This window comes from Cavia porcellus, unplaced genomic scaffold (assembly GCF_034190915.1).
Source record: "Cavia porcellus strain 051 isolate PalLab524CR breed Dunkin Hartley unplaced genomic scaffold, mCavPor4.1 scaffold_3, whole genome shotgun sequence".
NCBI classification, from domain to species: Eukaryota; Metazoa; Chordata; class Mammalia; order Rodentia; family Caviidae; genus Cavia; species Cavia porcellus.
The window spans coordinates 70,684,656-70,700,658 of record NW_026947486.1 but is presented as its reverse complement, the minus strand read 5'-3'; the positions used below and the strand labels follow the sequence as shown (position 1 = coordinate 70,700,658).

The 16,003-nt window shown below is 36.3% G+C and overlaps 1 protein-coding gene across 5 annotated transcripts in view; it reads left to right on the top strand.

The window, feature by feature from the left end:
- Chrdl1 (chordin like 1) overlaps positions 1-16,003 on the top strand; it is a 114,960-nt gene that overhangs the window by 64,252 nt on the left and 34,705 nt on the right. For 3 of the 5 annotated variants that reach the window (XM_005002703.4, XM_013150197.3, XM_013150195.3), the window contains exons 5-6: positions 8,656-8,801; positions 10,306-10,399. In XM_005002703.4, the coding sequence (XP_005002760.1) occupies positions 8,656-8,801; positions 10,306-10,399 (240 nt within the window). The remainder of the gene's footprint in view (positions 1-8,655; positions 8,802-10,305; positions 10,400-16,003) is intronic. The other 2 variants (XM_063246278.1, XM_063246277.1) reach the window with 1 other exon arrangement.

Here is a 16,003-nt window from a genome sequence, read left to right as displayed (position 1 = left end):
CTGATTGATCTCTTTTTTCCCTACTCTTTTGTCATTATGTATAATTTAACTTTTTATTTTCTCCCCATTAATGCCCCATAGTATAACTTGGCAGGAGTTGATTAACTTTGTTTCCCTGCCTTCTCTGATTCTTCCATTCTTGTTTCTATTTTTTTCCTGTGTGTGTCTGTGCACAGCCTGCAGAGGTTTTCATTTTGATTTCATGTGGAAAGACTTTGATGATGGTGGAGTATCTTTTTCAGTGATGCACTCTGGGCATGACTAAATTTAGGCCTTTGTCACTGTCTGAAAATCTGAAACTCTCTATTAATTTGCAAGGTGACAGTGTAGTGGATTTGAACAAGTACCCAATTTTCCAGAAATAAATTGCAATATTATTTATTATACAGGGATTTCAGATGTTATTATGCAGAGAAAACCAACAATAATAACAACTATTCCACCTGGGCAATAACAACAAAATCAGTAACAATAATAGAGTCAAATACAAACTGGATGTTGACATACCATAAGAACCAATAAAAATTATCATTATACCACCTCTAATCATATAAAGGAGATCCATAGTTGTAATAATGACATAAAGATAAAACAAATAGTAACATATAGTAAGATCCTACTAAATGCAGGAACTATACTGCCATTAACAATACAACTAAATATATAAAGATTAATAAAACTTGCTTAATATTAATACTAGTAAGTAAAGAATGAGATGTGGAACGGGTGAATAAGAGAAATGAAATTTGAAAAATACAGAAAAAGAGGAAATAGTAGTGAAGAAAAGTATCTCATTAAAGAGTAAATGAAAATCAATAAAATTTGAAAAATTAGCTGAAAAGAAGAAAAAAAGAGCCCAATCAGAAAACAATAAACCAAACAAAGAAAACATGTAAAAAGAAGAAAAAAAAAACATTAAAAAGCCAAAAATGAAAAAAGCATGTTTTTATAATTCCTCCATATTTTTGAATTAATGATTTCTATCTTCTACTCTACTGAAACCCATCAAATATAAAGGAAGACAAAGACTGATTTTTGCTTCTTATGCATGCTTTTCATATTAATGCTCTGTCCTTCCCTACCATCATTGCTGGATGTGGTCAGTCAATGGTGTCTACTCTCGGTCTTGTCACCTCTCCCAGTTTCCACATCCTTGTATTATTCTGCCTAGCTGTATAGTATGTGAGTTCGTAAGGTGCCATCCTTGTTCCAGAGTCCAGAGTTCCTTGATCCTCTGTCCATGTAACCCAGGTGTGACAACCATCTAAGCTTAGGCATATTCCTGATCACATTGGTATATCAGGACTGCCAATCAGCATTCCTCTGGACTTAATGCCAGCATCTTGAGATTCATTTACCCTCAAAGGCTGCATGTTACTGATCTGACTTCTTACCACACAGGATAAATTCCCTTTGTCTTTTTTGGCCTGAAGTTAAACTTCTCAGGGATACATATGAGGACCATACTTTCTCTGTGACTGTCTCTGGTGGCCACCTCTCAACCAGTCACTGTGGTAGGGTGGCCCCAAAACCCTGAATTATAATTGATGTATAGGTGTTTTGCAACTCAGCCTTAAATAATTGACCTCTTCTCAAAATGGCTCCAGGTTAGACCCTCTCAAATATGCCAGGTGCTACACTGTATTTTTTCCAACTCTAGATTACCATCCAGAAGTCACTTTCAGAGTAAAACTCCACACTTTTTGCAGTTTACAATGACTATGGGCTTCTCTCACAGGTTAACACTACTAGCCTGGTCCATTGTTTCTTCCTGAGGCTGCTGTCCTTCTTCAGGCTTACCTTTGGTTAGTGGAGAAGGTTCTCCACAAAAGCCAATATTTCTTTCCTGATCTATTCATTCTTTTCTCTGCATTGTGCTCAATTTGCCCAATTTCTCTATAGTTTCCAGTTTTCCTGTCAGCTCCTTCCTGATTCCTAGTGATCTATCTCTTTTCATTTTCCTCACTAAGTTGTTAATCCAGGTTTCTCTATTCTGGGTTTAATAGAAGTTGTATTTTGCTAGTGATCTCTATTCTGCCATTTATGACTTTGAATATATGCGCTTTTAAAGCATGGTCTCATCAGCTGAGTGTGGTAGGGTGCATGTCTGTAATCCTAGTATTTTGGAGGCCGAGGCAGGAGGATTGCTGTGAGTTTGAGGCCAGCCTGCACTGCATAGTGAATTCGAGGCCAGGCTGAACTACATAGAAAGACTGTGCCTCAAAAGATATATGTTCTCTTTTATGTAAAATATAGTATGATTATGTACTGCATTTTTGCACTTCTAAAAACTTAATATCTTTCTATAATAGTGCATAAAGAGTTTACTCATTATTTTACATTATGATACACTATACTATTGTATTAACTCACATATATTCAAATCTCTAGTGATAAAAAAAATTGTTTCGAATTTTTGGCATTAAAAACAGTGCTCTGATGAATTACTCTGCATGTTCCACACATAAGCAAGTATATCTATAGAATTAATTCTTGAAAGTAGGATTGGTGGGTCACATATATGTTAATATATATATATATATATATATATATATATATATATATCCATCTACACTGTTTTATCAACTACTCACAACCTTGTGAAGAGAGTTTATCACTCAAACTGTTGGATTTTTTGCAAATCTAATAAAAACAGTACAGCTGTGCAGTTTTAATTTATATTTCTCACGAATGAGGTTGATCATATTTCTTGTGTCTAACGTGCATATAGTTCCATTTCTATCAATTGCCTATATGCTATAATTTGTTCATTGTTACTGATTTTAGTCTTGTTTTAGCAACTTCTAGGAGCTTTTCATATAATAAGCACAAATAGAATTTTAATCTCAAACCAGGAAATTGCTAAAAAGGTTCCAAACCAGAGACTTATAGCATCTTTTAGCAGATACCTTTTTTTAAATGAAATCATAAAATAAAAACATACCAATAGAACTGAGCTATGCTGTTGAAATGGAAATGAGGAAGAGTTTACCTTTCTCACAACCTTAAGACATTTTGAGGAATCATAAATCAAGACTGATTGAACTTAATTGCTGGTTTGCCTGTGATTCCAGTTTTTAATAACCTTTTCAGCTAGGAGTATTTTTCAGTGTCTAACCTGAATCGTTGTTAATGGAGTTCATAAGTCTTCCTATTTTGCATTGTTTAGCATTTTGTATTATTAGATCTCTTCCAATGTCAATCTTCATGTGTTATTTAAATACATTACCATCTAACACCTTCTTGTGCTTGCCCTTTCAATGACAGCAAGATTTCTTTGAAGTCTGGAAAAGGTCTTATTACCCTTTATAGTTTTGAAGTTGCATATTACCAGAGATTGTCAAGGTATAGTTAAGGACCTATTCATGCCAACTATAACCTAAGACCTCCATAAGTGCTTATTGAATGCAAACTAAGAGAAAAATTGTCTTACCTCTTATATAAGTCTCTCTCATCACTGGGACACCATACCTGACACCCCCATCTTAAAAAGAAGTTTAGTTTGACTCATGTCTTAGATGTTTTAGTCCTTGCATGGTCAACCAGATCTAGGCGAAGCAGTGTGCTGGAAAGGTCTGGATGGAGATAAGCCACTCATATCATGTCAGCTTTCATATCAGAAAGCAAAGAGAGTGAATGAAGGAGCTGAGGAGGAAGATATACATTTCCAGGACATGCCCCCAGTGACGCATGTTTTTGACCAAACCCTGCCTTTAAATAGCAAGCCATCTATACTGCCTTACCACCCAATCAGCTTCCAAACCATGAGACTCGAAAAGGGACACTTTAAATCTAAACCCTAACAACTCATATCTCCACAACACTATACACATAATTACAAACCAAACACCCTTTGATTCATTGTCCAGTCATCCATGGAAACTAGGAAATCCTTCCATTTTCTTTTAAGCTTATACTCTTCATCTGTTCTTTCTGAGCAAATATTATCTGCCATTTCTTGAGAAAGCTATTAAATACTAGCCAAATTTGGGCTTTTTGAAATATTTTTTTCTAAATATCACAGCCATGTAAAGTATGTAGAGAGCATATTCATTTTGAAGATGAAGAAATTAGGATATAGAGAGATTTAGTAACCTCCCCAATATCACACTGCAAAAACATACCACAAGTGATGTCTTATTTGGTTTAGGTTACTATAACAAAATACCAAGAACTGGCTACCTTGTATGCTACAAGTTTATTTCTCCAGTTCCTGAGGCTGGGAAATCCATGATCAAGTTGCCAGAGATTTAATGTTTGCTCCTTTTATTTCCTAATTCATAGATGACATCTTTCTGTACCCTTACCTGGTAGAAGCGATAAACAATATTCTTATAAAGACACTAATCCAAAGTAAGCAAAACCCTCAAAATCAAATCAGTGCTCAAAGGTTCTGCTTCCTAATGTTACCACCTTGGAAGTTAAAGTTTGAACTGATGAATTCAGACCATAGCAACTGGGATCCAAGAGACTAGGCTCAATTATTTTCTTTTTATTATGATGATATATAGAGGTGAAAAATTACAAGTCCAATCAGTAATCTGTTCTAGGCATTGCTCTCCTAACCCTTTGGCATTTTCTCCTGTCTTGTATCTCAGAAAAGATCCCTTTGCATTATATAGGTCTAGTCATCCTCATATCCCTGTCCAACATTGCCCCCTTCCTGGTCGCCTGTAGATGTGCTGGGACTGTACCAGTAAAATGTCAGATCACCAGAGGAACATTAGAATCTGGTTCAACCATCAAAAGGAAAGTAGAAATGGAAGTAATGGTAGCAATGCCACAAGAAAGGATAGCTTTGCATTGAGCAGATGAACCACTGATTCCTGGACACTGGAAAGGTTTGCATGTATCTCACAACACTGGCAGCTGACTTGTCTCCTGACATACAAACTGCTTTTCTCACTAGCCAGGAAAGCCACTAAGGAAATGGAAACTTGAAGTTGGGAGATTGGGAAAGAGAGCAATTATCTTTTTTATTTTTATTTTTATCTTGAATACTCAGTTCTTGAGAGTGGAAAGAAGAGTAATGCCAGGAGGAGAAAGAATGATGTACCAAAGGAAGTGGGAATATAGCTACAGACTTCTTGGTAAAAGTTGTCAGTTGCTTTGAAAGCCAAAAGAAAATTCTTTAACAAAGTTATTCCTACTAAGATATCAGTGACAATGCATAGTCTCTCTGAAGACTTGTGATCAAAAAACCTGATTCCAAAAATAGTCAAGCATGTGACCCAAAGAAATGATTCCCTAATGGTGACATTGTAGGCATTTAGGTAACAGTGTTTTTCATGAACATTTCAGAAATGGTAGTTCTGCCAACATATAAGACTAGACCTCCCTTGGGGAGAAGAAACTGCTTCTTTGCCACTGCTACATAATGTCCTTTCCCCATTCCATTTCATGATGCTTTGTGGAAATTTGACTTTAAACAAGGAATATGGGAAGACCAGAAGCCGTATAGCCTGGGTCATTTTTATTGGAGTCTCTGAGGGATTCTGGAGCAAGCTTTATTTTAGACTGATTTTTTTTTTGCCAGTTTTCATCCAGGAACACTGAATATGTTCCAAAGATAGTTGGTTAAAAGCCCAGCCACCTCAGAAAGTCTGGGAAGGGAGAGGGTAGAGACTGAGATGGTGTCCTTGTGTCTGTGGTTGGGAAATATGCAGTGTTGGCCCTTGAAAGATGAAAGGGATAGATTTGAGTCTCATATTCCATTCTTAGAAAAAACTGAGCCCCAAAGAGATGAAGTGGCTTGTGTAAGATTATGGGGAGATGGTGGCTGAATTAGCATCGTGATTTAGTGGCTTTATCCCAAAGTTTTCACACCCTTTCTGTGAGAACAACATCAGTTTAAAGGCAGAAAAATTGTGTTTCTGAGATTACTGTCAGCAGCTCTCTGACATGGGTTAATACTTTTGTGGAGTATTATAGCTCCATTTTCATAATCTTCCCCGTACAATATTAAGGATTTAGAATGAGATGTTCCAAAGATAATTTTATTGCATGCAACTAGTTGTAAGTTTGACCATACTTGCTTTTTATTTCTTTGATTCTCATGTCTTCTTGTCATCTGTTGCTTTCTTCCCCTCTTCTGTTGAGTAATTTAGAGATCATTGCCAGGTTACTGAGAAGACTGCTTCAAGGAAGACTCAAGGTTAGGCTTCCAGTGGAAAACCTTAACCTGAAATTGTCTTGTCAGTGATCCCTTAGTAGAAGGACTAGTTCAAAAAATCAATTCACAAAAAGTAAAAAAAAAATCAATTCACATATTTTGAGGCTAAATAACTCTGCATATTTTTTTGCATTCCAAAGATCTGCCAGCTTCTGTAGGAGCCATGACAAATATTATTTTGTAGGGCATTGTATTTTTCTTTTACCACAAAACGCTTACATTTGGAATAATTAGAGCCTAGGAGGCAAATGACTCTCTTCTATCCATTCTCTGATGAGTTTTACTCATTTCTGCCAGCTGCAGCTGTTTAGTTGTATGTATTCATGGGCAGGAACAGGAACCACTAGCCCAGACAGACTATCAATTGATTTGGGTTAAACTTTTTTTTGGAGTGAAAACTCTCTTCTTTTTAAGGAAAAGTTAAAGATCTTTTAAAACATGCTATAAAGCCTGATTCATAAGTATTTAATATTCAAAGAGTCATTTATACAGAAACTAAAGTTAGAACAACTTATTTACTAAAGTATAGAATTAAGTGGTTACTCAAATAATTGAAGCTGAAGAAGTGTGTTGTCCATATTCTGAATATTTTAGGTCACAATATTCCTTGTCCACAGCACAATCCTCATGTTTCATTGGTTTGTTTACTGGTTTTAAATTCAATAATCCCTTCATTGTTACAAGTTTGAAGGTACTGGTTTTCTTTTTGATTGTGGCTAATAGAGAAGATCTTCAAATCAGTCAGGGATCAATCCATATCCTGGTGTTGCCCCTTACAAGTTATGTGACTTTGGACAAGTTGATTGTTTTGTTAAGCTTTAGTTGCATCATTTGCAAAATAGACATAGTAATGTCTACATCTGAACATTATTAGTAAAAGCCAGTGAAAATAATGTGTATAAAAGCAGTGCTATTATTTATGGCATATAAAGGTTAATAAATATTTACTATTATTATTATTATGCATATAGTAACTTTTTATCATTTTCACTATATTCTGAGAATGATTTCATTCCATTTTAAACACTTTTGAGGTATTATTTATCCAAATAAAATGGGCTCTTATTCATTATAGTTTCAACTGATAGAAGGGGTGATCTAATTCTCTAAACTTTTCCCCCATGAAGCACTAAACTCCAGTAATTTCTTTTACTAGACTGTAGCACTCACTTTCCAAACTCTGCTTGTATCTAGTGCTAATTCATGCATCAATAATTAGTTTAATCTTAGAAAATGTTCATATATATATATATATATATATATATATACATATGTATGGCATATACTTAAGGAAATCCAGTGAAAATATTTTTAGACATAATTTAAGTTGGAATCAACTCACTAAGTGCATTGATTTTTTTGCTAAATGGCAACCCTATACTGTACTTCAGGGAGTAAAGAGATATTTAATTTTCCCAGTTCTCAAGAAGTTATACATACACGTGCATATACAAGTTAACAGGCGAAATTTAGAGTCAGGAGACCAGATTTCAATTTCCTTTTTCACCATTTGCTAACTTTGGGAACTAGGATAAATAATTCAATCTCAGTGACTTATTTCCCCCAAATGAAAAATCAAGGTAAGAATACCTTATTTGATGTGTACAATTGTTATGAGATTCCCTTGTAATAGCAAATATGAAGACTATTTGGAAATGATTTGATAGGTACTATAATTCACAAATATGAATTTCAATTATATTTAAATGCCAAATTGTGTGCTCCAGACATCAGGTGCTCTCAGAGATCCAGATCAATGGCTAAATTATTAGGGAACACTGTAATGAGCTAAATCTCAGACAGGACTTGTGTAGATAAAAAGGAGTTGAGAGGAGCAGTCATACAGGATTAACCAAGAGGAAAATTTCAGAAATTTGGCTGGGTTTGTTCACATCTGTAATCTATAAGTTCAAGGTCAGTTTGGGCTGCATATTAATCCCTGCCTCAAAACAAAACAAAACCATACTATACCACATCATACCACAAAATAGCAAACCTACAGAGACTGAAACTAGCGTAGAAGCGTATGACAAATTACATAAAACTTTAGATAGCATAAAGTTTCTAAGACAGTTCCTCTCCCCAAGGGGAACTAAGAAAGTTTAAATGGAAAGTACCATAGACTTCCTCCTGTTAAGCAAGTTAGTACCTTGTAATCAAAGAAGAATTGAAGAAGCTGATTAGCTTCTTCAAGGCTCAGGCCTTGTCCTTGCTCTTTGGTCTTCCCTAAAGCTTATTATGCTGCCTGGCACATAGTAGGTGCTCAATAAATATTCAACAAATGAAAAAATGGATGGATGGTGATGGCCACTACTGTTTTTGTCTGGTTACTTTAGTGCTATCTGAATTCTTTAGCCACTGGAGCAAGAATTGGCTTTTTAACTTCCTCTATGTGGTACAGCCCCATCTGCTGTTGGGATTTATGAAATTCTTTGCAATTATGTTAGTACTGTGTTTATTTTTTCCCCTCCATCCTATTCCAGAAGACTCCTTACCTGCAGTGAACAATAAAATGACCAGCAAGTCCTGTGAGTACAACGGGACCACTTACCAACATGGAGAGCTATTTGTGGCTGAAGGGCTCTTTCAGAACCGGCAACCCAATCAGTGCACCCAATGCAGCTGCTCGGTAAGACCCTGCATCTCAGTGCTCCTACTTGTCCCTACCAAACTGAGAAGATTTCCTCTGCACTTGTGTTTTTCTTTGAGCTTACACTATAAGGTGTTTGAAGGAAAGATGAATCATATTTAATTCATAAGTGTTCCTGCCAATCAAAACTTCCTGATTTTCTTCAGTGCTTACCAATTCTCCTGAAGAGCTCAGACTTACTTGCACTCCAGTTTTAAAACTGGAGCAAAATCTGCTTAAGTGGGCAAAATTAAGTTGTTTCATGTGGTTTGCACTCCTTATAATTGTAATTACATCACCTAAGCCTTCATCCAAAGTCTTTCAATCATTTGAAGCCTTGGAAATGCTATGGTGGAAAAGTCACTGTAAAATTCTACCCTACTGTATCCAATTCATCAGAAAATGGAGTGTCTCTTGGTTACCATCTCTGAAGCATTCTGCTAACCATTTAATTCCTGGTATGAGATGAGAAATTTCATGTTTGATCACTGTGATTCCCATGCTTTTACTTGTCAAAAGATCTTCATATACTTCAGAAATAAACCATAACAATTATGTCATTACCTAATTGTGCAGTTCAGAGGGGTTAACAGATATAACTAAAAAGTGGAGTAAGATGCCTATTTAAAATGAAGCACAAAGGTATAAAGTTAGATCCTGAAACAACTTTAAAGGTTGACAAGAAAAGTTGAAGAATTTCTTTCCTTGGAAAATTGGCAAAAACAGGGGCTGGGGATTTAGCTCAGTGGCATAAGCCCCTGCTTTGTAAGCAGGTGGTTGTGAGTTCGATCCCCAGTACCGATTTAAAAAAAAATTGGCAAAAACTATCTCATTATTTTGTACCTCTCTTGGTAGTTCAGTAATTTAGGAAAAATACTTGTTGGGTTGCTTTCCTAGTGACTTTGCAGGAAACCTTCTAACCCTAGAAGAATATACTTCTAGGAACTAACAAGAATGTTTAAAAATGTATAAGAGAGAAAACAATTGTAACCAGCAAATTGAATTATCTCCCCTGCCCTGTGCTGGATGAAGCTATTGGATTCAGATTATCTTGTATAATTTTGTATTATTCCAAAGAAAGCCCACCTCTTTGGTTTGGAAAAGGAAACACATGAGTAGCAACAAATGGTAGCACAAAGATCTTCATTCCCTAATACCTCCAACATTCAGCTGGGGTCTGTTGAGGAGCCAGAGCTGCAGTAAACAAAGAACAGAAGAGCCAAATTATTTGGTGAATTGGAGGCCCACGGCAGCCCTCACAGCGTATTTTTCTATCACCTTGGACCAGGATACCTGACCAGAATTGAGATCTCTCTGGGACTTAATTTCTGCAATTGGAAGTAGTATGTAGGAAAAATAATACATAAGAGAAAGTAGGAAGTGCCTAGGACAGAGTATGAGAGAGCAGTGCCATATTCCAAGCCCCTTTTCTATCATAGATATTGAGCTTAACCTGGGACTTAACTTAGATCATGTTGATCTCAATTGTGTTTCTCTTTGGCAGGAAGGGAATGTATATTGCGGTCTCAAGACTTGCCCCAAATTAACCTGTGCATTTCCAGTCTCTGTTCCAGATTCCTGCTGCCGAGTATGCAGAGGTAGGTTTTCCATATCGCAACACACTGGATGCTGCCATTCTGAGTGGCAGAACTTAAGAAAGAGGAAAATATATGTTTAGCCTCTGTAGAAAAGGCAATTTTGCATGATAGCCTTGGCTTATAGAAGTTTTTTCATTCCCTAAAAGAAAAAATAGAAGAATTGATTTTTAAGGGCCAGAGCCCAAAAGAAACAGAGATGGAGTGTGGTGGAAAAAGTCAGTGGAAGTTACTGGTATGAAAGTGATCATCTGTCCTTCCTTAATCCTTTGTAACTTGGCCCCTAAATTATTGGATCATTAAATAGAAATCATTCCTTTAGATGCATGGTTTTTAAAGGAAGAAGGGACCTTGTACAGTATTAATATGACAATATTAAAGACTGAGCCAGGTAAAGTTAGGTATTTCTAAAAATCACAAGAAAATGATGAAAACAAAATAATAACAAACCGAGAGGCATCATTTTCTCAAGTTATCCTAATAGAATCATCATAGTCTCAATTGAATCTTTCTTTCTTTGTTTCTTTCTTTCTTTGTTTCTTTCTTTCCTCTTTCTTTCTTTCTTTCTTTCTTTCTTTCTTTCTTTCTTTCTTTCTTTTCTTTCTTTCTTTCTTTCATTGTACCGGGAACTGAACTCACAACCTCATGCTTGCTGAGCTATATATCTCCAGCCCTCAGTCTTCTTCTTTAGATTCTAATATATATATATATATATATATATATATATATATATATATATGCACCATTTTTTCCTTCTAGGTTACTGGGATCAGACCTAAACATCTTTGTCTTTTTTTCATCTTCTTAGATTATCAATTTTCTCAATTAGCAATTTTCTCTAGCCCTCCCTTTCTCCACCTTCTCACTAGCAACATCTTAATATTACCTTATTTTTATACTCAATCAGTATATACATAGAATATATACAGTATGCTCAACACTGTGCTAGAAGCTTATTTTGCATTGGTAAATATAGTAAATGTATAGGACACTACTAGACCACATGATATCTTTATGTGAATCACAAAAAGGTATTCTTTTTTTTTTTTTTTTTTTTTTTGTCTTTTTCCTTTTTATCAGTACCGGGGATCAAACTCACGACTGCCTGCTTGCAAGGCCGGCGCTTATGCCACTGAGCTAAATCCCCAACCCCTACAAAAAGATACTCTTTAAGAAACCTTACTGCTTTTGTCAGAAAATCCTTGTTAACTTATAGTAATGCCTCAGTTCATGAATACTTCTGTTTGCAAACAATTCAGTTCACAAACAAAAGCATTCAGCAAAGTTTCGCTTCTGTACCCAAACTCCACATCAGGTATAAAAAACCAGAGCCATCTTGTCCACACAAACCAAATCCTGCAGTGCACAACCATATATTGCACACTGTACAACAAAAATATATTTTTTGTTCTTATAGAGCTCACAGTCTATCAGAGAAGACAAATAATAAACAAAAGTCCAATAAATATCTAAATATATGTTGTAAGTACCATAAAGGAAATAAACAAAGGGCTGAAATAGAAAATAAGAGTTTTATTTAAATTTGAGTGATCAAGAAGGCCCCTGAGGAGATAACTTTTGAGCCCACATCTGAAGGATAAAAAGGACCCATCCATACAAAGACCCTGGCACATGACCATAATGTCAGCACTCAGGAGGCTGAGGCAGAAGGATTGCCACTAGTTTAATGCCAGCCTGGTCTACATAGTAAGTTCAAGGCGAGTCTGGGCTACATACCAAGACCCTATATCAAAAAGAAAGAAGAAAAAAGAGAAGGAGAAGGAGAAGAAAAGAAAGAGAAAGAAAGAAAGAAAGAAAGAAAGAAAGAAAAAGAGAGAGAGAGAAAGAGAAAGAAAGAAAGAAAGAAAGAAAGAAAGAAAGAAAGAAAGAAAGAAAGAAAGAAAGAAAAAGAAAGAACCTAAGAATCATTCTGGGCAGAAAGAAAACAGAAAAGCCTCAGGCAGGGAACAGCTTAGAAGACCAATGTGATTGGAATATGGTGATTATGTTTGAAATTGGAAGGACTGAGCCTGGGGAGATGAGTAGGTGTTAGACAGTTCAGAGCTTTGAAAACCATTGGAAGGAATTTTGGGTATCATTTTTAGTGCATTGGGAAACCAGTGGAAATTTATGAGCAAGAACACCATAGAAAGTCAGATGGAATGTGATGCATCCCTGTATTGCCATCTCCTCTGGAGTCTAAGACATAGGAATCATGAGTGCAAGGACAACCTGGGCAATTTAATTAGACTCTGTCACAAAATAAAATTTTAAAATGGACTGGTAAGATAATTCTGTGGTAGAATGCTTGCTTCACATGCATGAGCTCCTTGGCTCAGTCTCCACACTGGAACAAAAGACATGATACAATCCAATTGACATACTGAGAGATCTCTCAGGCTGTTGTTTCCACATAAAAATGGATAAAGGCAGTGATGTAAATGGAAAGACCAGGAAAAAGGTTAGCTTCCTTCTACCTGGATGACCTGACTCAACTCACAGTCTTTAAAGTGACAATATTAGCATTTACCTTCAAGATGATTGTAAGATTTGAGTGAAGTAATGCAAAAAGGGCATAGGATGGTATCTTGCATATAGTGAGGAGTCAATAATAAAACGTGGACATATATATATATATATATATATCTGTCAGTGCTGGGTGAATATTGGAATTGTCTTCCTCGATTTCTACCCAGAACAGGAGAAGAAAGTAACTCCAGGGCTGGGCATTTAGCTCAGCTGCATAAGTGCCTGTCTGGCAAGTGTAGGGTTGTGAGTTCAATTCCCAGTAAAGAAAGAAAGAAAGAAAACAAGCAAGAAAGAAACTCCAGTGTGCAGCCAAGCTAGAGAACCACTAAGTTACAAGGAAAATATAGTACTTTTTGCACAGAGAACATTTTGAAGATTACTTTGCATACTGCCATTTGAATCTTCCAGAAAGACAGCCTTAACTTTACTACATCCCTGTTAACAAGTCTGTGCTGACACATATCATACTTACTACATACCAGTTCCTAATTCTGAACACTTCACATATATGAACTCATTTAACTTCATCACAATCTTGTGAAGTAAGTACTTATAGTATCCCAACAAAGATGAGGAAACTAATGCAGACAGAGGTTAAGAACCTCATCTACACTAAGTTTAGATACTGTGATTTCAATCCTATCAGCCTGGCTCCAGACTCCAGGCTTTAACTATGGCATTGTGCCACTGAAATGTATGGTTCTTGTAGCGACTGGAAAACATGTCAACCCCCTGGCACTGACAGTAAAGACAACTCATGGTCTTGCCTCATTTAATCTCTACAGTGTGCCATTTTTCCATTGGTGCAATTCAGGTTTCTGTCCCATAGTTTCTGTATTCTCTCTTATCTTTATACTTCTCTCTCTTGCTCAGTGTTTAAGTGCTTCAGTATCTTCTAAAGAATTTTTTTTTAAATTCAATTCCCTGGCCCACTCTTGCAGATGTCTAATCAGTAGTCTTGGAGTGGGACCCAAGAATTGGCATTTAAAAAGATCATATCACTCATTTTTTTGCAGAATTTTCAAAATGGACCACCAATTTGAAAAAACATTCCAAAGATCATGTAGCTCACTGATTATAATCTGGAATGATGGTTTTATATCCAAGTTTTGCATACCAAAACTCATTCTATTGAAGTTCTGAAATCTGAATAAACTAATAGGAAAGTAGTAAATTTCAATCTCTGACTGGTCAAGCTGTCTAATCTCAATCTTATGGTTACCAAGTTAGGTAAATGAGTGATAGCCATTTTATGATAAGAAACTGGGAGGAAAGGAGATAAAATGGCTCCCTCTATGCACATTCATAGTAAAGGTTACAAGGGAATAATAATGCTTTTTACTAGAAAACTCTTTCTCTCCATTCTTTCTTATGAAAACTTTGCTAATACTTCAGACCTACTTCCAGTGTAGGTGTCTTAGATTCTAATACAAGAGCCTTGGTTACTTTTCTCTCGTTGAGGTACAAAAACACGACACCCAAAATGAAGGAAGGAAAGGTTTCTTTAGCTCACTGTTTGTAGAGGTTTCAGTCCATAGTCATCTGGCTCCAAGGCAGGGTGGCATGGCACTGAGACAACACTTCAAGGCATCAGCCAGAGCAAAAGAGGGGAATAAACTTCTCCTCCTCCTTTATATTGTACATAGGCTACAACCCCTCTAGGGTGGGCGTAGCACTCAGAAAATCTCTGTGCCCTCCTCTTGCATAGGATGAGGCTATTTACAAAGTAAGAATCCTGGCTCCCTGCTGAGTTAAACTTCTAAACTTCTCAAGATGACACAATCTATCAATCATAACAAGTCACCCACAGGATGTATTTTGATAAATAAAATCTGAAAGGTCTTCTCTGCATTCCCACTTCCTTTTTTAATTTCTGTACTACTAAATCTTGCTTATCATTCAAAGATAAGGTTAAAATGCCACCTGCTCCATGAAATAATTTTAATTCTGCGAACCAGGGGCAAACCTGCCTTCTCTCTGTGTCTTTGCAGTGTGTAACCTGTGATTCTCTTAGTAGCATTGCTGTCCTTGTCTTTTATTATCTGTATTCATATCTTAACATTAAGAGTGTTATAAACTTGTTAAAAGAGGAACACTTTCTGGATCGTTTTTATTTCCCCCACTGTGCTAGGCATAGAGTAAATGGTTTGTATGTTAGAAAGATTACTAGAGAGTTAGCCATGGCTTGAATTCACTACTACAATAATAAAATAGGGTATGATTGTTTTGTTTTTCCTCCTGAGTTACTAACTCTTTTAGGACTCCGTATTTTTGTTGCTGTAACAAAATACCGAAGGCTAGGTAATTTGTAAAGAATACATGTTTCTTTAGCTCACATCTTTGGAGGCTGAAAGTCTGAATAGCGTGGTACCTGTTCTGATGAGGACCCCACAAGCTGCATCATCTCATGGTGATTGCATCCTGCCATGAGCACACATAAAAGGATGGGGCTACCTCTTAGCTTGAAAAGAGCCAGAGAGTGGGGAGAAATCAGGTTTACTCTTTTATAACTACCTGCTCATGAGAACTACCAGGGTCATGTAAAAATTCCTTTAATGCTTCCGACATAAGTACCCACATTGCCCTCCCATGAAGTTCTGCCTTTTAAAGACTCCACAGCATGTCTTTGTACTGCCACATTGAGAACTCAGCTTGTAACATAAATCTTTTAAAGAAAGACCTAAGCTAAAGAATAACTAATAAAAGAAAAGGAAGGAAATCATGCAAGGACATTCAAGAGGCAATGTAGCAGAGCTGCCATCACTCAGTATTGTTACATTGGACAGTATACTTCACCACTGAAAACCTGGACATTCTTAATAGAAAATGGAGATTTGGGCTGAAGATTTAACTCAGTGGCATAAGTGCCTGCCTGACAAGCACAACGTCATGAGTTTGATCCCTGGTACCAAAAAAACAAACAAAAAAAATGGAGATTATAATGTCTGCCACTGTGATGGCCATAGCAAGTGCTAAGAGAAGGCTCATTATAGAGTTACTACTTAATAAATGGTAATTATTATTCTGAAGTTAGGTAGAAATGAACGTTCTCCTGTATCTCTAGGAGCGTTGACTTTG